We start from the raw sequence: 25,492 nt of genomic DNA on the forward strand, positions 1-25,492 counted from the left end.
TGTTTTCCCATACATTTGTACTTCCAAATTAAGGGCCTGTTCAGATTTACTGAACTGATTGGAGCTGATCTGAACTGAACTGATTGGAGCTGAACTGAACTGAACTAAGCTAAAATGAATATTTTATGGGAGAGGGAAATTAAGAGCTGAACTGAACTGAACTGAACTGATTGGAGCTGAACTGAACTGAAATTAAGTAAATGTGAACAGGCCCTAAGTTTTTTTAATACCAGCGAAATCAACCAAAATGGATCGTTCTTTCGGAGACGGAGGGAGTATTATTTTACATACTGTACTGTACTACTGTAAGATACTCCAAGTTTATTAACAAGATTTCTCTGAAGCTCTAGCATTTTAGAATTATTTTCCAAAGATTTGATGATTGCATCCCTTAGCTCATCCTTTACGTCAGCATTATAAAGAATTAATCAAAAGAGATTTATTCAATTGTCAGCAGAATATGAAACAAAAATTTGCAAGGAATAATTGATGCATTACACGCTCCTTAGCTTGTACCACAGGAAGTGTACATCTCAGCCGTCATCAAACGACTTCGCGACTGCCTATTCAAAGCGACTCTTTGAGAGCGCGTGGCATGTGGATAGGTTGATGAGAACCAATCACGCAATTGGACTATCTATTATATACTTCCTTCGTTTCACAAATACTCGTATCAAATCATGAGATAGAGAAAATAAACATAAGGACCCGTGTAGCATGTGCAAATAAAAAAACGTTGCTATAAATATAAACTTTTATAAACATTAAACATTACAGCATTTATGAGACGGCGGAAGTACTACTTATATTTCAAAGTGTAATGTTGCCCATGTTGATGTTATGGTTGATGCATCCTGTACTTGTAAATGATACTTTAGCAGATTCTGACTTTTGTATGCAATTTCTATGTACTCCCTCCGTTACATATTACTCGCAACAAAGGAATATTTTATGTCTCACAAATAATACCCCTTTGTTACGAGTAATTCGTAACGGAGGAAGTATAATATTATCCTTTGCAGCTGACTGCCCTTTAGTTTCAAGCTAATATTACCTGAAATTTCACTAATCAGAATACAAGTGAGATCTTCGTGATTTAATTAAATAGCTTATTAATACTTTATTTTATAGAAGATACAACAGTTCTACTCATAATTATTGAAAGATTGTTCCAACAGCTTTTGTAATCTTTGATGTGGAATTATGGATCAAGAATTTGGCAATTTTGTATTTAGCTCTTACCTAATGGATGATACTTGGCACGACTACAAAGAATCGTTTGATTGTCTATCCAACAAAGCCCATAATATAATGGCTACTCCATATTTCATTTTGTAAGATCTTCAATATGCACCTTCGAGGCTTTGACCATCAATGTCTTTAACTACTTTATAAAAAAATGATGTTACAAAACTGCATATTGAAACGAATCTAACATCTCACACGACTATGTTTTAATGTACCTACCGTTAAGAATTTTTTGTGAAAATTTTTAAAGTGTGATCAATAAAAACGAAAATGAGGCACTGCATTATGAAACAGAGGAAGTATAAGATTTGTTAAATTGGTCCAAATATTATCAACTCACTAGTATTATTTCCCTTTTTCGCTTCTCATTTTGCACAGGGAAGGGGAGAATTAGGTAACACTGGTCTGCATAGAATACATTGACAGAACAACAAGCAGACCAGTGACAGGCTGCTCCAAGCACTTCTCCGAAAATGGTCCAGGAATGATCCTAGAGAAAAAACGCATCCAGGAAGGACCGCGAAATCAACATTTACATGCAGCATAGACTATTCTCCTATGGCTATGTTTGAGCTCAGTTGCTTGGGCATAAGTTGATATGTGGATTGTGACATAGAAAGAGTAAATCCTGGTAAATAAAAATTTCCATACAAGAAATATGATACAAAGTCTATGAATTGCTGCTGCTGCTTTCATACTGGTAAATAATTTTCTTTTATAACTAGTGAAGATGTAATGTTTTGACGAGCCTACACAAACTTTTCCTTAAAAATGTACAAACTTGTACGCATTGTATAAAATAAAGAATGCAAAATATTATGAACAAAAATTATCAGCAAAAGAATGCAAATTGGAAACTGTGTATAGAATGCAATGGATATGTATTGATTCCGAATTTCCCACCCATCTGAGTATTTGAAAGAGCTCATTTCTGCTTTTCTCTGCCTTTGCTCTTCGCTACATGAGGGAACACAGTCTGAATATTATGCGCCCTCAAATCTTGTCTTGTTAAGATTCCGATTACAGGATATATCTGCACAATAGTAAAAACATTTGATTAGATACTGGATATTTTGATGGTTTCATTCAGAAAGACTGTACTCCGTATTTTACAAAAAACTAAATTATACTCGGTAACATATTGACACTTACCCCAGCTCCTTGATACTTGGGTACAATGAGCAAATGGCGAAGTGCAACCTGCCTGAACAATACCATTGCCTTTGCTACCGACATGTCCTCTACCACGGTATAAGGAGTTTTGTTAGTGAAAGGATTGAGATCAACATACATCTCCATTTCATTCTTTGATATGGCGACTTGTTCAAAGTTGAGGTCTCTTTCAGCTAATTCAACCCATGTAAATCTCTGTCTCACTTCCCATTCCTCTGTTCTTCTTGGTTGCTCCAAAAACCACTTTTTCTTTAGCACGGCTACAAGGTGAGCTCTTAGAATTAGCCCATGTAGCTCCCTTGCCTTGGTCCCTCCGGCTTCACTTGATGGGACTGTTACATCATCATCTATGACAGGGAAACCATTGTGTGTAGTGTTTCTCAGGACTTCTACAATGCGAGATACCTTCTCAATTCCTCGAAGACTAATTAATGGAGGCTTCACATCAGCAAGTTCTGCAACAGTGATATTCCTCATCCATGGTTCAGGGTTTGCATCTAAGAAAGGTAAGCCTTTCAACTCTAGTATAATCTCATAGATACTCAGATTGAAGCAATCTCCCACTGACTTTGCAATGAGAAGTACAAGCATTGTTACCGGGAGTAACAATAGGTTGTTGGTGAGTTCAAGGAAAATTACACAAAGCGAGACTGTCATCCTCATTGAGCCGGCCATGAGAGATGCTGCACCTAATACTGCATATAACCCACAATCAATCTTTGTGTAACTTCCCATAGCAATGCCAAGTAAACGCCCATATGCTGAACCGATGAGAATGATAGGTAAGAAGAGTCCAGAAGGAACAGCAATGCCAAAAGTAAAGAGTCCCAGGATACAGTATAGTACAAAGTAAATTATGAGGGAGGATGGGTGAAATTCTCCTGGAGTATTTGTAGAGAAGATGTTTCGAACAGCATCATCATTGGTGGAAAAGAGTAAGCTGGCAAGGTCATTGTAATAGCCTTCTGGGCAGTTGAATCTCTTGAAGTTCCCTGTTCTTCCAGTAGTGGAACACTGAAAATTTGATATAGATGTATCGCATTTTGTGCAACCCACAAGAAAGGGCAGTCCATACATGCACACAGAGGTAAAAACTGAGACTGTAAGACTTAGCAGAATCTTTGCTAACTTTCCCCTCCTGCAGAACGACAAAGAAATTCAGAAACACTTATAAAATCTCACAAGTATCCTATTGTATCTTTAGCCCAACATTGGATATGTGTTTTTTGTGTCAATCATGGTTCAGCAAGTTTAATCTAAAAATTAACCTAAACTCCTTCAATATAGGTAATAAATCAAGGAAATGGCTCATAATAGCAATAAAATTCGCATTAGATTAGAATATTCCATGTTGAAAATCCGAAGAAATGCATCTTCATTAAAAAAAGGTATTTGAGGAGGAACTAGCCATTACCATGGGTATAGGCATGAAATCTTCTTCACAAACTTACTTATAAAATCATTACCACTAGGTCCACTACCACTGTTTATTACTCCGTACTAATTACCAAGCAGCCATTAGCACATGTTAACTAGAAATAGATAGAAAAATACGTGTTAAATTTCGAAACAATGTGAAATGGGCCTGGGCAACCCGAACAAGGAGGAGGAGAGTTAGGTCCACAAACAAGGCTTTGGAGCTTTCCATACTAAAACCAATTGGCAATGGTAGGAGGTACTCCTCTACCTTGTAAAGTGAAACCATCTCTCCTCTTTCTCCAATGTGGGACACTCATAAGTGGGCTACAATGAGTTTCAACAATACGTTTTACGGAGTATGTGTTTGTAGGATTTTGGAAAGGAAATTATTCAGGCGACAACAGTACAGTTGTTTGCAGTCCTAGTCTTTTTTACAGACCTGTGTGATGAATCTTTTTTACAGTCCTAGGATACTGCAAATAGTGGATGAATCTCACAACTACAGAAAAATACTTAAGCGTATAGAGGGAAGAGATCTGAGTGAGAGAGACTATCGCCCAAGGAATTTCCTTCTTGATTAATCTACAGATGGTAAAAGGTTTATTGAAGGTGATCTCAGTAGTGAATTATGTGAAGCAAAGCCAGAATTATAGAGATAATCCTAGAGACTTTCTATGCAAAAATCACATGTGGAAGTTTTGGAATTCAAGGGAAGAAAAAGTGATATGCAGAGTAATTTGAGAAGAAATCACAAAGTATTTGACAACTGTATTAATTTTATTAGAGCTGGATATTTTAGTTTTACCAATATTTATTAGGAATCTAATACCATTGTTTGTAGTTTATTTCTCAAACATTAATTCATTATGCATATTGCATACCAAACTAACAGGAAACGCTGAATACTGTAGTATGACAAAAGTGGAATCATAGTGTCATCCTAAAATCAGAATCTATGAAGCAGATATTAGTTCAAATTACTGGAATGGGATTATAGTGCTTACTCGTTAATGAGACTGTAAAGTCTGAGAACTTTGTGCAGGGCATAGTTGTAAAGACTTCCCAGAACACCGCCAATGAGTCCTATGAGGGCGATAGGGATGATATCCATCATGTGGTAGCGCACAGTAACATTGCTCACATCAAACATGATGAGTCCACCATTGCCAAACAGCCCACACTGTCCAGAGCTGCAGAATTCAATGAAAGTCCTGAGCACTACAACCACAACTGCTGTGCTAAAGAAAGTTCTCCAAAGGATAGCACTTCTCCACCATGTGGCCACTTCTTCCAGAGCAAATAGAACCCCTCCTACTGGTGACCTAAAAGCTGCACAAACTCCTGAAGAAGCACCACAGGTGATCAGGTCCCTCCGATCCCTGTCATTGTTCATGATACGATACCACCTCCATTTGACACGATGCTTATCAGTTCCACCCTGACCAAGTAAGGATGCAATGCATGCTCCAATGTGCACTAAGGGCCCTTCTTTACCAAGGTCTAAGCCAGCAGAGACTGCACCAATGCTCCCAATAATCTGACATAGAGCAGATAAGTAACATCTTAAGCCATTATCCAATGGTGAAAAAATTTCATTCCTTGAGCCCATGGCAACAAGGATGGGACACTGACTGTATGATCATAAATTACAAATTTAGCTTGCTAATCCAAATGGAGCTTTTTTTCCCCTCAACTTACATTTTTGACATAGACAGTTGATTTACACATGCAATTCATAAAAAAAAAAACTGAAATTTTTTGAATTATAGTCCTAGGATACAGTGAAAGACCGAGAATGGAATTCGATGATTTTGTCTTTTGGAACTAAATTTACGACTAATTACATCCTAGAAGTCCATTATGGGGATCAAAAGTCAAAAACCATCCAGAATCAGACTCATATTCTGACGCTATTAACTTAAACAATAAACATGCACAGTGGAATTCTTGATGGATATGATGAGCATATATCTCAGAAAGATACATGTACATGAGAATTACAAACAAACTAACCTTGACAAACAAGGTTGCTGCTCCGTACATGTTGGGAGTATCAATACCATTCAGGTAAGCTTTGATTTCAGGTATACCAGGGCCAGCAGCAGTAGGGGCAAAGAAAACAACTAACACTGTTGCAATTAGTGTCAATAAGAAGTTAGCCCCTGTCAAGGCAAACAACCCCGTAATATACCTGCACCACAATGTTATTCCCTCGTGAGCTCGTGTATATGATTCTAGGCTTGTTAATGACTTATTGGCCATATGGAGGAGAAAGAAACAACAGTAAATTGGTAGGAATACCTCTTTTCCTGAACATATCCAGATACAAGAAGCAATTTGTATCCAGCAATATTCTCAACAGCAAGATTTATGACAGTAGCAATAAGACCGGTTAGCAGTCCCACCAGAAATGCAAGTTTCCATTTCAAAAAGACGTATTGTAATACTTGAACTTTTGACCGACTTCTCCAATCCTGCTTGAACAAGTCATTTTCATTGATTCTGCAATAACATCAAAAGAATCTCCTAAAAACAATAATACTTGAAGACAGCAAAAGATGGAGGAGTAAAAGACAGGAAGCATACTCGTAATCAAGGCTCTCAATATGGGAAACCTTTGCTCCCACCATAGCTAAGTGGCTAGCAGAGAGCGTTCTGTTTCTCCTTAATAAGGGTTGTTGTAAGCTTTCAAGGTCTGCTTCTCCATTTGTGACTGCTTCTGCTTCCCTACTTAGTGCAGTGGCTAACTCACTCGCGCAATTTGAATCATCTATAGAATTTGAGCTGGCATTATCCGATGGTGGTTCTCCAGTTGCTTCCATGGTTATTCTACTTCTGATGAGAATAAAACTTCAGTTTTTAATCGCCTCTTCCTTTACATCAAACTTCTACTGATACAAACAAAATGGCTCCTTTTAGTAACTTTCAGATATTCACACATTATGTAATTACTAATTAGTTAAATGTCATTTAAAGTTGTATTGCTATTGAAAAGTGGAGTCTTGACATTGTATTGATATAATCAATCAATCAATCAATCAAAGCCTTAATCCCAAAAGTGGGGTCGGCTAACATGAACCAAATTTGATTATTCCGTGTAGTCATCAACATAAATCTTTCTCCTCCATCCCTTACGATCCAAAACTTCATCCTCACGTAAATCCATGCACTTCATATCCTTCCTCACTCCTTCCAACCAAGTCATCTTTGGTCTCCCTCTTCCTCGTTTAATCTCTCCATGGTCCCACTCTTCCACTCTTCGCACCGGTGCACCCTCGGGTCTCCGTCTTACATGTCCAAACCAACGCAGACGATTTTCCCTTAATTTATCTACAATGCCCGCCACACCTACTTTCTTGCGAATAACCTCATTTCTGATTCTATCTCTTAAAGTGTTTCCACACATCCACCTTAACATGCGCATTTCCGTAACCTCCATCTTTTTAATATGCTCTTTCTTAGAAGCCCAACATTCTGTACCATAGAGCAACACTGGTCTTATGGCAGTCCTGTAGAATTTTCCCTTCAACTTTAAGGGAATGCTGCGGTCGCATAACACTCCCGTGGCCGCTCTCCATTTAAGCCACCCTGACTTAATCCTGTGGGTCACGTCTTGATCAATGTCACCATTCTTCTGGATGATCGACCCTAGGTACTTAAAACATTCACTCATGGTCAAATCCTTTCCATCCAAACTCACCACTTCATTGCTTGTCCCCCTCTGAGTGCCAAAACGACATACCAAATATTCAGTCTTACTCCGACTTAGCTTAAACCCTCTAGATTCCAACCTTTGCCTCCATTGCTCCAACTTGACATTAACCCCATCCTTAGTCTCATCCACCAAAACGATATCGTCGTATAATATCATCGTATTAATATTATAAAGTGATATTCTATACTGCAGTGTACATTAAGATGACTTCTAATTTGGATTAGAAGCAAAGTAAGCAATTAGCTGAAATGACTATCATCAGTAATGGTAAGATGGAAGTACTTCATACTGTGTGATATGGCTTATTATACTCGCATCCTTCTTAGATGATTGCTTGAATAAATTGCATTTCTATTTACTTCATCGTCGATATACCCAAAGACTAATACACAATTTTCAATTTCCGTTGCACCCTACGTTGATAATCACAGAAAGGGACGCGTATACAAGGAAACACATACATGATGAAGATTATAAAATGTAAAGTAGATGTGAGCAAAATGAACACTCCGTATTAAACTAATATTGCTTATGAATTTCAAAACTCTGAATAAACTATATGTATCATTATACTTGATGAAAACTGCTTGAAACAGAACATGCTATAATAGAGAAATTTGTGAAATTTTCAACAAATAGTTACAAAATTAACATAACATTAAAAATGTGAGTAAAATAAAAATTATAAAATGTAACAACAGACTTGGTCAGTAGTCTAAAAGATAAACCCAAAGTCAAACTTAGCAACCAAAAACAAAAATTGTGAAAAACTGAAAACGGTGAGTCAAAACACACCTATTTTAATATTAGTAATTATTATATATACCATGAATTTAACATTAAGGAAAAAAAAAAAAAAAAACTTAATAATTCTGATTTTATTTTACTACAGTATTCCAATTCAGCAATTCAACTATCTTACCATATATTCATGCATATACCCACAAAAAGATCATCAAAGTTTACCATCACACTCTATTCAAGAAACTCTATCCTCTAGGGATCCATTTTGTACTTGGGCACGGGTATCCGGTTTTTTATTTTTACCTAACAAGACTTTGCTCACTTGATAAGACGTAATAATACTAATATACGGATTTTGAATCAACGATGGTTGGAGGTGGCGATCCCTTACCTTTTAAAAATGAATCAAAAAATCACGAGGATTTGCTCCGGTCTAATCCTTATTAAAAACAGTAATTTTCACTTATTCATCCAATTTACAATTACCTCGGAAAGTTCAAATATTCCTTAATTATGAATTTAGCACACTTTTTGAGAAAGATTCGATCACCAATCCTAAAATAACAGCCATTTCATTTTATTTCAAAATCACAAATACAAAATCAACAAAACTAGCCTAAATCCATAATTCAACACAGTAACACTAAAATTTAATATAACAGTCAAAGAAATTACAAAACATTGCAATAATACTCTTGATCATAATAGTTATGTCAATTGTTTCTATCTTGTACCCGAGTACACCTTATAAAATAAATCTTGTACTCGAGTACACTTAAAATTAGAAGAAAAAAAAATACGAAACTGACCTTTTACGATGAAGAGCACGAAATGGTAATGAGAAATGAGATGGAGATGGATCTAGAAAGAAAGATGTTTGTTAACGAAGACAGCTCGTTGTCGAGTTTCCGCAATTAGCGTCACTTCACTAATCAAAGATAAATAGATAGAGAGATGACTAGATCAGAGAAGATCAGACTATCATATGAGAGAAAGAGAAGAGGGGGACTGTTTTGGTCTTTTATTTTTTGGTTGCGTGGGTGGCGAACCGACCACGTCGTATATTTATGTTTCAGTTTGTGTTTTGATTTTTAAATTCAATAAATAGCCGTATACAAATATATTAAAATAAATTAATTAGATTTGACTGATAAAAGAAATTAAATAAAAATAAAGAAGGTTTTATTTCTATTTTTTGATGAATGATTGAATACAAAAAGGAAAAATGAGACTTGCATAAAAATGTGTTTTTTAAAAAATAAACGTGTGACTTCTATCTCACAAATTCTTATGTGTGGTATGATGTACCATTAATTGATGGTGTGACAACTTCACATGTTGATTTATACAACTTCTCATGTTGTATAAGCCAAATTAGTTGTGTAATGGTCCATGGTGAGTCGAAGATAATAAAGTTGTAATTTTCAAAAAAGTAATGTTACTTGTGTAATGAACTAGGGTAATTCTTATATAGACAAAATATGGCTACTGATTGGTTCATTTATTCTATATTGTCCCCTCACATGAGAGTCTATTGAGCTTTAAATGTAGATGCTACTTGGCCCCCATACCCTGTACGAAATAAGTTTCACTTGAAATGAGTGACTGATGAAGTTCGAACCCGTGATCTCTTTGTTACGTTGGTTCTAATACCATGATGTTAGAGGATCAAAACTTAAACTGGTGATTGAATCTCAAGATTGGTTTTATACTTTATCACATACCACGTGGCGACTACAATAAGGGCAATAGCTATCCATACCTACTAAAATCTCAGCCATTACTAATTTTTCCCCAAATGTATATCACGTGCATAAGTACGGATATTAACTACAAAGTAGTATTTAGGCAAAATTGATCAACACCCTAATACTAGCTATAACTTGCATCCACCTAGCACCTTAAAGTATTTGACTAGTCATTGACTCATTGGCATACCACCAATTACAAATCGAGGTATAATGAATATTATCATTTACCTTTAATTACTAAACATGTCTCAGTTTGAGTGCTAAAAAATACGAAAAACCTATTAATGACATGCACTATACCCCAACTAATCGTTGGTGGTGTGCCAACGAGTCGTCAAAATATTAGGGCGTTAAGTGCACCCAAGCTATAATAGTTTAAGGTATTGACACCAATTTTATTAGGTTTATTAGTTTTGGAATAACAATTACTCGTATTTTTTTAGCATTTCTTTTTGATGGTTAGTAGGTGAGTGACACGTGGAAAATAAAAGAGATCTAGGTTTAAAGCCACCCACATGAATCACGGATGACCCACATGGAAGACACTTGTAGATGCTTGTAGCTAAGCACATGAAATTAGATGGAGATTGGCTAATATTATGTGAAATCTCTCTCTGCCAGATAAGCACAATTAATTCTTGAATGAGACAAATGTTCAAATCTGAATGGATGTGGAAACTAAATCTACGGTGGGAATTTAATATGACTCTTCAGATTATTCAAAAGGTGATTTACTTATTTTATCCACTATGATTGATCACAAGGATAGTCCCATTTGATGGGGAAATCATGATTTTCTTCCTTTATACATCACCTTTTTAATTGTTTTTCTTTTTTGGTGTGTAATAATTGAATTTTAATAGTTTGGTAATCATTTTATTTAATTGTTTTTTGCCGAAAAGTAAGAGAGGACGGTTGATTTCGAAAATATAAAATCTTAGGAATATGATTTGATATGAACAAAATTATTTTTCTTGTGTGTATTAATTGAATTTTATATTTTGGTAATAATTTTTTTATTGTATTTTTTCTGAGAGATAAGAGAGAGAACGGTTGATTTCGAAAATATAAAATTCAGAATACGATTTGATCTGATGACTTAAAATAATTACAATTTTTTTGAAAGAATAATTACAAATTTTATAATTAGACAATGTTACTATCATAAGTCATAAGACCATCTTGTACATGTTTGAAAAAAAAAAAAAAAATCTTATAGGTCGTCATAGGGAGTGAGAAATTGAGATAGAATCGCATGTTTTAGATTACCAAGTTAAATGATGACACGATAGAATGTTATTTGATAGGCAATTGATGACGATATATCACTATATGAAAAGGAGGAGCAATATATATACTACATATGTAATTCATGATTTATAGAAAAATAAAATGACAAATTTAGATTAGCTAATTAAATGTATATGTCAGTGAGTCCTTTTAATTGGTTAAAAAAAAAAACCTAATCTTCGTAATAAAAATTAATCTAACCATAACACACATGGAGTAGTTGAGATTATTACGGGAATACCTAATTGGAGTTGATCTATGTTCTTACTAATTTTTTCCAAGTTTCAAGGGTACAATTTTAATGCTACCAAATTATATATGGAGCACTTTGTTATTTCAAAATCTTGTTATCCATTTGCAAAATTGCAATTGCTTGTGTGTCCTTTGTTGGGTACTTGGGTGGCTCGAGCGAGTAGACTCAGCTGTCGCTTTAAGTTGGAGTTATTCATATACTGTACTTCGTAAGTGAGGTGGTTTAGATCCATAAGTTTTTCAAAAAGTTGCGTTTTTTTTTCTTACTTCACATTTCAAGATTCGTGTGTCCATTTTATGGATAGAAACTGGTAAAGGACGAGTTGTAGGTCCATTTTATAATCGATCATTATCGTATCCTTACTCTTTTTTTTTTTTTTTTTTTTTTTTTTTTTGATAACTCCTTACTCATATTTTTGTTTACATTTACATACTTTTGTTTCCTTTGTACTTGTCAATGTAAGATTTTGAGCATCAATAACTTAGTATCATCGATGTGAAAAAAATTTATAAAAAGATGTACGGAGTATATATTAGTGCCTTAGTTAAAGTGTTTATGCAAACAATGTTACTCAAAGTTAAAGTTTATCAATAAAAAAAAATAAAGATCATGTTTCGGCAAAACATGAGCTAATTGGGCCTTGGAGGGCTGCTTGTGGACCTTGGATTTGGGCCTTGAAAGAACCTGTAAAATGAACCCCCAAGCCCCGGGGGTGGACCCCGGGGCGGAGCTTCCAACGCCCAAGTCAGTTATCAAACAACGCAAACTAAGAGGAGTTTAGGGGAGAGAGTGGAGGAGTATGATCATGTTAAGTGATAAAAGTGACATCTCCTTACCTTTGGCCCCCTTGAAGGGTATATATAGTAGTACATGAGTGGGTTTTGTGAGCCCTAGTAGTACATATGTGGGTCGTTATAGGCCATACTAATGAATTTGACTTATTTGAAGCCTTTTAGACCTTTTTATGCCTTTGGGCTTATATGGGTAGAATCACCCTAGACTAACCATTTTAGTATCCAAACAGATCATATTCATAAAATGTCTTTTCCTCAAGTCCTCAACTCACACAAAAGATATACTCATACAGGAGTATGTATATATTAATACTTGTAAGAAAAAAAAGGAGAAAGAGAAAATTATCTTTTTTTTTTTGAGGGAAAGAGAAAATTATCATTTTTGATAACACCTAATGTCTTTTTTTTTTTTTTTTGAAGAGGATAACACCTAATGTCTTGATACTTTTTAAACATGCGAAGAAACTAAAGTTACAAAAATCAAAATGATCACTAGACATTAGACAATTGCTTCGTATAAGTTGTATTTCTTGAATACTACTGTACCAAATTAAGCAATTCAGTGTTTCTAACATAACGTGATTACATTAGGGTACCTTTTTTTTTTTTTTTTTTTTGAGGAAGTAGCATACTACTTTAGTTGTATAATATCCATTGTAAATTAACACATTGTGTTATTTTCTACCACATTTGTTACTTATTTATTTTTATTCTCAAACATATACTTCGTATATATGAGTAAGATTATAAACTATTATTCTTATGAGAAATTGCAAAGCTTGGTGCTAGCAGAGTCGGTGAAAAACTCACCTTGTGACTTTAGGGTTGACTATCTAGTGTAATGGCCTGAGTTTTCCCTTTCTAGTGCATGCAAGGGTGTAGGACTAGGAGAAGGTATGAAAAGCTTTTAAAAAGGTGTGTTTTTTCTTTCATAATTAATGGACTGAGAATATGTCAACGGTGGTGGATATGTAAGTGGGCTTTGCGAGGAGATGTGCATGTGCACGTTTTGTGAACTGTGCTTTGCTTTTGGCCTCTTAGGTTGCATTAGTAGAATACAAGTAGTAGCTATGGATCATATGACATATGGTTAATAATTGTGGCTTTTGACCTTTTGAGTTTTGAGTTCATAGTTATGTTGTCTTTCAAAGTATTTTATAATTAAAACTTTTAATACTATCCCTTTTCTTTTTGGTAGCTACAAAATAATATTTTATGTCTCATGAATAATATCCTTTGTTGCAAATTATTATTAAAAAAAAACAGCATTACATTTTTTGATTTTTTTTGTTAGATATTTTTTTAAAGGTAAGATGAAAGACTCTACTAAACCGATATTTCTCACAGGTTAAGTTAGCTCAGCTACGCAGGTCAATGCTTGAGAGTAGAGGAGGGAGGTATGGGAATCCCCCTACTCCTAAGCAAATGTAGTTAGTGGGGCTCGAACTTAAGTCACAAGGTGAATTTCCCACCAACGAGGCATGCTAAATTATTTTGTCCACGCGAGTCGAAATGTGAATCGGATACTTTTTGGGTCGATTTCGGACCGGGTTATGTTTTGTCATCTTTAATAATGAGTCGTGAGTTATGAATTCAGCCTTATCTCTCTACCTTATAAAAAGTACAAGATAGCTTTTATGAATAGTGTTATGCCAATTAAACCCTTCAAAATACACACACACGGTTTTTTAATAAATAGTGATGTGTGGACAATAATACCATCTAAAATTTTTATTTACTTACAAAATTGTGATGTAAAGCCAAACTAAAAGAGATTATGAATTTGGCTAGTTATGGTGCACATACCGGGTGCGTTAGCTGCCTAGTTAAGGTTAAAAATAATGAAGCTAGCATGGTATGATATCACAGACTTGTAAATCTTAGACCGTCTGACACAAAACCTGTTGATTTACAGTTTTATTAAAAATTGTTTTGTATATAATAATATCATCAAATAACAAACATGATAATACAATCAAAAAACAAAAATCAATGAAATTGCAAGCCTATGATTTTCTTTAGACGTACATCATTATGAAAGACATGAAAACTTGACAAGGCACAAGAAACATAAACCGATCTAAGGCAGCAGCCATACAATCAAGGGCGTCTAAGTGTCTAACCAGATTAGACGTACGTTAAGTATACTTGACGCTATTTAGATAAAAATCAATGCATCACCTATGTTTACGAGGGGTACCAAATACTCCATAAACACCTGCTTTAGCTACACCAAATGCACCATCAAAAATACTTCTAGGATGAGTATCTTCTTTTGCTGGTTGTTCAGGCGCAAAATGAACATCATCATCATCAACATCGTCGTCTAAAGTATTAGCTATAGGAGTAAAAGGACGGGTTGCTGAGACAACAAATGACATAGCAAGCATTGTGATGAAAATGAGTACAACCATACATTTTGTTGCTTGACTCATTTTGGGTTGAGGTTGATGATATTAGCAAGATTGGATCAACCATATATGTAGGACATTATTTTGAGTAAATGGGCTCTCACGTATAAATAATTAGCTGTACCCAGTTGTTAGTTGTATAATGATCCGATCCTTTACTTATTATTTTTAATCAAGACGTGATTTTTAGTTTCATCTGAGACATTTTGGACAATTGATTATTCCATGAATTATTACTCCTGAATTTTTGTTTGTTACATGGAAACTTTGACTATAGAAATACACTACTATAGAAAAGTACCTAACGTAGAAAAGGTATGCCTTTTGGGCTTATACTACATCGTTACTTTTCTACGGTTACATTTGATTTTTATGCAGATAATAAGAAAAAAACTTTAGGAATATATAAAATATTAAAATGATAAAGAATATTTGTTTGGGGAGTCGAAAATATTTTAGTAAATGGAATAAATGTTTTTTTTTTTTTTTTTTTTTTTTTTGAAACCATGGAATAAATGTTTTAGAAGTATGTAAATATTTTAATAAATTGGAATAGTAGTTGTTTTTTTGGGAATTAGAAAATATTTTGATAAATATATTCCTATTATTTTTGTTGCAAAATAGATACAACATCATCAAATAAATAAACACAAATAAACAATAATCCATGGCATTATAAGACTTTAATTTATTTTCTTTAGACATACCACATAAATTACATAATCCATCATACGTTCTAAAAGATACAATAATAATTAATAAGGCACAAGAAACATGTAGTACATTAAAAAATTAACTTAAGGTTGCAAATTAAACAGAAGATAAGGCAGCCATACACAATCAAAGTGAACTCCATGAATAACACGCTTTATTAGCTAGTAGCTACACTAAAAGCACCATGACGAAGAACACCTTGATGAACATCCGGTAACTTGATGGTTGTTTCGGGCGCTAAAGTCGGAGGTTGAGACATATCACCATAAGAACAAAGACCATAAAATAGTTAACTTGTAGACGGTCCATGCCACCGGTCTCAAATTGAACATCAGTGCCTAAAGAACGGACAGCTGAGACGACAGAGGTCATGGCGAGCATTACCATGGCTATGAACAGCACCATACAATTTGTGAATTGACTCATTTTTGGCTATGTTCATGGAAAGTTGGGTTGGAACATCCATGCATATATGTATAGAATTATAGATGATTAAATATTTATGATATAGCTGTACTTATCAGTTGTTAGAAGATACATTATACATAATTACATAACATAGTACATACAATATTTATACTCTATGTTAGTTAGACGTGATTTCCACTTTCACTTAATAATACTACGTATAAGATTATATAATTCATTTTTTTAAAATTTAAAGTAATGAATATGGCTCATATCAAGTCAATTCTTGTAAACATAGATGAGCTGATCATGAGAGAGGATACTTGCCGATGAGTAATTATTTACGTAGTGCAAATTAATTATATGTAAATTAACTTTTATAACTTGTATTAATATTCTGTTTTGAATTATACTCGACATAGGTCAAACTCATGTATTGACTGGTGTATTATGTTTCAACGTGTTTGAGTAACTTGAATTTGTAGGTCTAAGGTGGGCATGTAAATGCAAAACCGTTTAAAGTACATACACCTGAAAGTAATTTTTTTTGCTTATTTTAAGATTTTAAAATGAACAAAATATTAAAGGTACACCCAACTAGTAACTACCCAAGTGTACACAAGTATTTTTGGCTTTGAGAGGAAATGTGCGGAGATGCGCTTGTGTACAATTTGTTGGCTGGGCTTTGGTTGGAGGTTGAAGGGAATCCAAACTTCATGGGTTTACAATTTACAAATGTGTAGTTGGGCTGCTTTTAAGCCTTGTTTCTCCTTGTTGATTTTATGGGCTAAACTATAAAAAACATTTAAATTTTAAAGTTGTGGTCATGTTCAGAGTAACTTTTACAGAAATTTTTTTTAAAAAAATTACTATTAACATTATTAATCAACTAGTTTTGTTAAAAAAAAATAGTTTTGTGCCTCAGATGATGCCCGGGTTATTTATTAAATTTATACACTGTTTAATTAAATATATATTGACATATGATACCATTGATTTTTGTAAGTACGCGAGAAAAATATCTTTATTCTTCAATTTTTTACTCAAGAATTAATAATCAATTGACAATCATTCAAATAAAAAAAATAAAAAAATCAACATTCAAATTATAAAACCTTAATTGCATGAAACATTTATTTTTTCTCTCAAATCTCTATAGCCAAATATTCCAATAATTGATAGTCATCTTTAGCTTGGTAACCTACTTATTTCTTATTTTGATTTTGATATTATTTCGTCTGATATTATGTTTCGTGTCCAGAACAGTGAACACTATACGTGTCAATGTGTCAAAAATAATGCTTAGTTGTCGTGTGCGACCTTGGTGAAAAGTTAATGAATTTATATGATATTATTGAAATTTATAATTTAATTTATATACATATGAAAGATTGAAATTTTATTGAAAGTAAAAGTCTAAACCAACAACTTTATCTTATAAACCTATTACGGAGTAAATTTTATTGAAAATAAAGGGCTTGTTTGACATCATTTTTGGTTTTCAGTTTCCTGTTTTTTTAAAAACTAAAAATCAAAAACAGGAAACAAGAAACAAGAAACAAGAAAAAGGTGTTTTCACTTTTCTTTTGTCAGTTTTGAAAATTATGATTTTAATAAGTCTAAACAATTTTTGATTCATTATGTGAAATATATAATATACTTTTAAAAAACAAAAAACCAAAAAATAGAAAACCACAACGATGCCAGACAAACCCTAATTTTTTTATTTTATCAAATCTATCGAAATTTATCAAACTTTTTTATTAAAAGAATTTATACAAATAAATTTTACATGTCAAAATAGTCCTTATTTATCGCCTACGTGGCGTGACAATTGGGAAAAAATTATAACTCCAAGTGTCGTTATCTCGTGACCGAACTAAAAGTTTAACTTTATGTATTAGTGATGATTATATGCTACATGCTAACTTTTTCCTATGATACATTTAAAAAGTTGAGATCTTCACCCAAAAAAAAAAAAAAAAAAAGAGTTTGAGATAACTTGTTTAATAGTGTTTGAACAATTCGACGCTCTAGAATATTTATTTACTGTACTTATTTTTCCTCACTAATTCTTAAGAATAGTCACGAACATTTCATACCCTAAAAATATTTGTTTACATATTAACTTTGCGTATTTTATACAAATATTATGAATTTTGCATATAAACATATATAACACAATGATACAAAGTAATTCTACCTCTATTTTATAAAGTTGTAATTGTTTTGGGGTTTTTTGTCCCTCGGGAGAGTTACAACTCGAAGACTGATCCTGCCGGCTCTGTACCTGCAAAATTAACGGAGACACCGGTTGGATGGTGCTCCGCCTCCAACGCTCAAGTTAGTAACTTGAAGTAGAGTAAAACGTGCGGAAATTAAGGTGGGAATCTGCTTGGATTCCAAGCTCAGTTGTCTCTATCAAAGGGACGGTTTTCAATGAATACCTTAAAAATATGTGAACGTGCCCTCCAAAAGAGGGGAATCTCCCTATTTATAGGGTCATTGGGAATTGTGCCCCTGATTAGGGTATCAAACCCTAATCATTGGGGGGCTGCGCCGTTCTACGACTTTCTCGGGATTTGGGCCTGAAGGCCGACATTTTCCCAAATATCTGGGATGACACGTGCCAAGCGGGGAATGGTCCACTTTGGACTATCCTTGGGCTGACACGTGTCGCCCTCCGATTAGGCCACATGGCGGGGTAAAAATACCCTAAACATTTGCCCCTCACAGATGTGACGTGGCAATCCGCGTGGCATCTGTGACACATGTCACTCGCTGAACGATGGTAAATTTACCGCCAAAAAATTACTGTTTAACTTCTGGGTAAATTACGAAGTTGCCCCTCCTTTCACCCTCTATATATAGCCGTTTACCCTCAGAATCTTGCCACACTTCACAAAAATTTCAGTGTAAACTTAGAATCTTGAAAGAGAGAACAGAAGTCATCCGTCTGAGTCAGGCGCATATTTGAAGAAACCCAGACGCACCAACACAGGCGGAACCGTCTACCTTCAGATATCAAATCTAAAGGTACCGTCTCTGACTCTTTCAGCTCTTTTTTCATTTTTCCGTTTGTATATATTCCTTACAATAAATGGATTCATCACCAACACACACGGCACAGCCTAGGATAGGATCCAGCCGTTCACCAGGGACGGCTGAGTCTAGGACTGGTAGTGCCGTCTCAGGGTGTTGGGACCACCCTCATGCTTGGATTCCGACCATCTGCGTGTCTGTGCAGGACACAATGGCTCGGACTATGCAGACGGCACGAGATCCAAATTATAGGAGCGACGACTCAGGCGCACAAGCGTCTGAGGGGGAGGCGTCTGGCTCTGGACACCAGACGGCTCCAGAAAGGTCCCCTCCGCGCGGCCCCCCAACTCCTCCTGATTCCTTTTTGGAGGAATGCGACCAAAGCGGGGAAGAGGACAATGACCAAGGCGGGGAAGAGGCCGCCTCAGTTTCTCTTTCTTTATCAGGGGAGGAGACGAGAAGGGTTGTTGACGTCTCTTCCTCTGAAAGCAGCGACGATCTTCCCCCGCTTGAGGATAGTGAGGAAGAAGAGAGGAAGACGTGGAAGGAGAAAGATGATCCCTTCAAAATCCACGTCTCCTCAAAAGACATTGACTTGATGGAGAAAAATCTTCCAAATTTCCTGAAAGCCCACCCAATGGGAGACGGGTGGAGGATAAGGGTGCCTCCCCCAGACGACACCATTTCTTGGGAGGACACTGAACGCAACGCAGACGGCTACTTCGGCTGTTACGAGGCGGCGTTCAGGGCGGGTCTTCGCTTCCCCCTTCACCAGGCGGTGAAGGCAATTTTGAGAGGCTACGGCCTCGGAGTCTGGCAACTTTCCCCCAATTCTTGGGCAAACATTCTGGGGTACGTTGCCGCCTGTGAATTCCAAGGGGTTCACCCCGGCTGGGAGGCGTTTGCCAAGATGCACTATCTCAGCCGCAACCCAGACGGGTTCAGAGCGTGGTATACTCTGTCCACACTCCCCCAATACATGATGACCTTGGATAAGGTTTCCAAATTCGACGGCTGGAAACACAGGTTCTACCTGTGCACGGCTCCCACCAGACGGGAGAACTACGAGCTCCGTCTGTACAATAAGAAGCCTGACCTTATGGGTCGGAAGTGCTGTCTTCCTCGAATTCCGGATGAGGACTTCGACAAAATAATTGAGGCTGATCTCTTCGGCCTCACAGACGCAACCCTGTCAACCGGGGAAGTAATAAAGGTTCCAAAGAATTGGATCCCAAAGAGCGCCTGGTTCAGGGACGAGTGCTTCCTAGCCGCCTGCGGGCTAGGGCACATGTTTGATAGAAGTATGCGCCTGAATCATTTCCGTCTGGGGTACTTTTGTGTCGGAAATGAATTTCTTGTTAATGTTCTAACTGTTTTCCGTCTGACCTTGCAGGAGAAGCATTAAACATGTTGCCCGAAGAGAAGACACCCAGACGGTCCTCTGCCCAGATCCGCCGAGATTTGGCGGAAGCCCAGGCGCGTGAGCTCAGGGCCAAGGTAAACGCCTGACCTGCTTTTTGAGTTAACTTTCAAAGTTTCCTCACGTCGTCTGCTGACATTAAGTTGTTGTATTTTCAGGGAGGCAAGGTGGACAAGACGTTTGAGAGGAATCTCAAACGGGCTAGGGAGGAGACCCCCGTCTCAAACCCAAGCAAGTCCTCTAAGAAGGCCGCCTCCTCTGCTACTCCTACTGCCTCGCCTGGGAGGCAAATGAGAATAGGAGGGAGGAATGAGCAGGTGTCAGGCTCTCTTGGCCTAGACTTGGCCCGTCCTCTTCCTGCAACCGGGGGGCTTTCAACGGCTGCCAGCGGCTCCCGCCTGGCCGGCTCTGCAGGTAAGAATCCCTTTGAATCCCCGTCTGAGCTGGGATGGCCGCTGCGAGTGAAATCACACTCCCAGCAAACGTCATCCTCAGACGGTCGGAACCAGATAGGCGCTGCTTTAGTAACCCAATCTGATGCTGATTGTGATGCAGATCAATCGCCTCGCTGGCCAGACGTCCAGAAGCATGCTAGGGCCATGCTGGGCGCTGTAAGCAAACGGGATAAGGATGCTATCCCAGGGAATGAGACGTTCAATCTTGAACGCATCGTCACCCTTCTGGCGGAGGTAGTACACTTAACCAATTTTTCAATGGCTATTTCTACACTCTTTCCCGTCTGCATCCTTAACCTTTATTTTTTGCAGGCCTTGCTGCGGGTAGACGGTCTCAAGCGCCCTTACACCCGCAAACGGGATGAGGTAAGACGGGCCAAGGAGTCCGCCTCCATTGCCAATGATGTTGCTTTCCATTCAACCATAATTAACGACCTTGAAACTAAAGCAACCGAAATGACGCAGGCGGCCAAAATTCAAGAGCTGGAGGCGGCACTGCAGACGGCCAACCAGAGGGCCGAGGCTGCAGAGGCGGCCCAGAAGCAGGCGGAGGTGGATCTCCCTAAGCTGAAGGAGGACCTCCAGAAGGCCCAAGAGAACCTCCAGGCTCTTCAAGGAGCTTCTTCAGAGAATGCTGATCTGAAGAAGAAGATATCCCAGATGGAGGAGGCGGCGGCTAAAGCTCAGGAGAACTTCCGAGCAACCCTCCAGGCGGAGCAAGACCGTCTGGTTGCTGAGATGGCCGCCGATAATGAGGCCATGATGAAGATCGCCTGGGATGCCTTGAATCCTGGAAAGGATTACGGCGTCTGGGCCCTGGCTCACAAGTATGCTGACGAAGTCGTCTACTTGCGAGAGAGAGGCGAGCCAGAGCCTGAGTCCTTCCTCGCTTGGGCTGAGACGGAACAACCGGAGCCTGAAACTCCAGAAGCTCCAGACGTTGAAATCCTTGAGGAGGGCGAGAGGAACCAGGAAGGGCCGCCTGCAGGGCAGTAGCTTCAGCGGCTGTGCGCCAAGCCTTAGTTTTCTGCGGCAGTATGCCAAACACTTTGTTTTTCCGGCCTGCGTGCCAAGTATATTTGTATTTTTACCGGCTGAGGAGCCGGGTCTTGCAAACAATATTTGATAACAATTGATCCATCCAGCCGTTTGGTTGGACGGAAATCTTTTATGAATGCACCGACTGAGTCGGTTTTATTACTTTGCGCTTGTGTTTAAGCTTTCAAATTTTTGCATTTCAAATTTCTCCGCCTAATTTATCAAAAGTATGCGGCTGCAATTTTCTCCGCCTAACTTATCAAAAGTATGCGGCTGGTCTTGCCCCTGGACGTCTGTGTGGTTGGTTTCAAGTGAAGCTGATTGATTGACTTGGGAACGTCTGATGCTGCAAAGAGCATGATACGTTTGTAAGTCAATCAATCACAGTAGTGATTGCCCCAAACCAAGTACACAGCCGTACATTAACAGGCGTTTCAGCTTCTAGCTAGACGGTGTTGCCCGTCTGAGCAGAATTTAAATAGCCATTGCACAACTCTTTTGCCCCAAATGGGGATGTGTACAATTTAAAAATAAAAACGCTAAGTAAGAAATGCAGCCGGTCCCCGCCTGATGTCCTTAGACATCCGGGTTCCGAAACTTGCTCTTTCCTTAGACAGTTCAGGTCAGACGGCTATGGATGGCTGATTTAGCCGTCCAATTGTGGCCATCTGCATTGATAGAGCAGGAAGGCAAAAGCCGCCTGGGGCCAGGAGGCAAAAAAGGCCGCCTGACCCTTCATGGAGCAGGAAGACAAATGCCGCCTGCCCTTCATGGAGCAGGAAGGCAAATGCCGCCTGGGGCCAGGAGGCAAAAAGGCCGCCTGACCCTTCATGGAGCCGGAAGGCAAAATGGCCGCCTGACCCTTCATGGAGCAGGAAGGCAAATGCCGCCTGTCCTTCATGGAGCAGGAAAGCAAATGGCCGCCTGTCCTTCATGGAACAGAAGACGAATGCCGCCTGGGGTGATTGTAATCCAATTATACTTTCAATGTCCTTCTACCCCATTGGGGGTACTTGTACAATTTCAAAAAGTAATCTAAGTAGAAACTTCAGTCGGTCACCGGCTGATGTCCTTTGGACATCCGGTGATCGAAACTTGGTCGTTCCTTAGATTGCTCAGGTCAGACGGCTATGGACGGCTGATTCAGCCATCCAATTGTGGCCGCCTGCATAGGTACGTAGAGTAAGCATGTTGGCTTCTCTCTGCGACGATTGCACCCGGAGGGGTGTCGCCGGACGCCTTTGTCCATGATTGGGACAGGCGAATTTAGGTCGAAGTAGCCATCCGGCCATTGGCCTCTGGTCTTGTTATAGACCGGCTGTATAGCCACTAAGCGTTTCTATGCTTAGCTTACTTATCTGGCCATTGGCCTCTTCGTCAATCAGACGTTAACTTAATTTCCAAGTGTCAAACTCAGAATAACAAACAAGTGACCCGTCTGGGTTCAGACGGGAAACAAAATATGATAACAAAAAGCAAATTCTCATTAATGTACTTCTTGCTTACAAAATTTACAAAATCTCAGAAGTAGTATTTTTTCAAATTATCTACATTCCAAGTTCTGGGCAGGCGCCTGCCGTCTGGGGTTTCCAGGCGGTAGGTGCCGTCTCTTACTTCTTCATAAATCCGGTAGGGGCCTTCCCAATTAGGAGTTAGCTTTCCAAGCTCATTGGCCCTACCGGTTGCCTCCATTTTCCGTAACACTAGGTCGTCCACTTTCAAGGGACGCCTGTGTACTCTCTTGTTGTAGGCTCTTGTCATTCTCAGGCGGTAAATCTCATGACGCAAGGCGGCATTGCCCCTACGTTCTGGAAGTGAATCCAATGCCAGGCGCATTGCCTCCCAGTTTGCCTCTTCATCATATAACATGACTCTGAGAGTCTGCTCATAGTGTTCAATGGGCAAGACGGCTTCAGCACCGTAAACCATGAGAAATGGGGTTTCTCCGGTTGACCCCTTTGCTGTTGTCCGGATGGCCCATAGGACATGGATTAATTCCTCAGCCCATAAGCCACCGGCTCTTTCAATTTTCTTCTTTATGCCGTCTGAGATCAGCTTGTTGAAGGCTTCTACTTGGCCGTTTGCTTGGGGACGGCCGACTGATGCGAAACAGGTTGAGATCCCTTGATCTCCCAACCAAGTTTTTAGCTGAGGCGTCTCAAACTGAGGGCCATTATCAAACACCATGGACATAGGTACCCCATACCGGGTGATGACATTCTTCCAGATGAAGGAAATGACGTCTGATATCTTGATATTCTTTACCGCTTCAGCCTCTACCCACTTGGTGAAGTAATCCACAGCCACCAAGATATAACGCTTACCGCCTGGCGCAGGCGTGTAAGGACCTAAAATGTCCATGCCCCATTTTGCAAACGGAATTGGGCTGTGGATGACTGTCAGATCAGTAGCCGGGCGGTGAATAAGTTTGCCAAATTTCTGGCACTTGTCACATTTTCTCACCAATTCCTTGGCGTCTGCCTCTAGAGTAGGCCAAAAGTATTGCCGTCTGGCTCTAACGGCTAGAGATCTGCCGCCTATGTGGGAGGCGCAGAATCCCGAGTGCAAGTCTTCGAGAACTTCCCCTTCTCTGGGGTTACACACTTCAATAGAGGCTTAAGAAACCCCGCCTTGAAGAGTTCTCCATTTCTCAACTCAAAGCTTGCGGCTCGCTTTTTCAGAACGGCTGCCTCCTGTGGCGAATCAGGGAGCGTGCCGTCTGAGAGGTACGCCCGGATGCCATCCATCCAGGTGGAGCTTCGGTCTAGGACTCCAATGGGATCTTCAAAGATGCTTCTTTTTTCAAGTACTTCCCAGAAGACTGACCGAGGCGTATCATGGCAGGCGGAAGATGCAAGCTTCGATAGCGCATCCGCCTGGTTATTGTCAGACCTGGGCACTTGATTCAGCCGGAACTCCTCAAGTGACCCAGCCTCTTCTTTGACCGCCTGAAGATATTTGATCATAGCCGGGTGAGTTGCCTCATATGTTCCCTGATACTGGCTAACGACCAACTGCGAATCTGAGTAGGCGTCAATTTTTGTTGCCCCTGCCGCCTTACACATACGGATTCCGGCTAGCAGGGCTTCGTATTCCGCCTCATTGTTTGAGGCCTGAAAATTGAACCGTAGTGCATACTCATATCTGTCCCCTTCAGGAGACTCATAAATTACGCCTGCACCACAGCCGTTCTTCGTAGAACTCCCGTCTACATACACTTTCCAAACCTGATCAAGATTATCCGGAGCCACCGGACGGGTCATTTCCACAATGAAGTCGGCAAACGCCTGACCTTTCACTGCCTTTCTTGGTTCGAAAGTGATTTCAAGACTTTGCATTTCAATAGCCCATTTTAGCATTCTTCCGGATGACTCCAAGGTAGTCATTGGCCGCTTGAGTGGCTGGTCGGTGTAAATTACCACCGGATGAGCCAGAAAGTAAGGCTTCAATTTTTTGAATGCCATGTACAAAGCAAAGCCAAATTTTTCAACCAGGGGGTACCGGAGTTCAGCGTTTTTAAGAACATGGCTAATGAAGTAAACCGGGAGCTGAACGCCGTCTCGCTCAGCAAGGAGAACGGCACTGAGAGCATGGTCTGAGACGGCCAAATACATATA

The 25,492-nt window shown here is 38.6% G+C and overlaps 1 protein-coding gene across 3 annotated transcripts; it reads right to left on the reverse strand.

Annotated features, from left to right (window-relative positions):
- Positions 1-1,874: 1,874 nt before the first annotated feature.
- On the reverse strand, positions 1,875-9,378 carry LOC145593677 (chloride channel protein CLC-b-like). Of its 3 annotated transcripts, none has more exons than XM_081649986.1 (7): positions 9,109-9,378; positions 6,427-6,675; positions 6,142-6,342; positions 5,854-6,031; positions 4,845-5,377; positions 2,401-3,559; positions 1,875-2,281 (listed from the first exon to the last, which is right to left on the reverse strand). In XM_081649986.1, exons 2-7 carry the CDS (start codon positions 6,660-6,662, stop codon positions 2,174-2,176), a joined length of 2,415 nt encoding a protein of 804 aa, XP_081506112.1. In that variant the 5' UTR covers positions 6,663-6,675; positions 9,109-9,378; the 3' UTR covers positions 1,875-2,173. The 3 variants fall into 3 exon arrangements, with proteins under 3 accessions (XP_081506112.1, XP_081506110.1, XP_081506111.1); XM_081649984.1 differs by having other exon boundaries at positions 6,427-6,728; XM_081649985.1 differs by having other exon boundaries at positions 6,427-6,731.
- Between the last annotated feature and the right edge of the window lie 16,114 nt (positions 9,379-25,492).

Source organism: Chenopodium album, chromosome 19 (assembly GCF_948465745.1).
Source record: "Chenopodium album chromosome 19, dcCheAlbu1.1, whole genome shotgun sequence".
In the NCBI taxonomy this organism is placed as follows: domain Eukaryota; kingdom Viridiplantae; phylum Streptophyta; class Magnoliopsida; order Caryophyllales; family Amaranthaceae; genus Chenopodium; species Chenopodium album.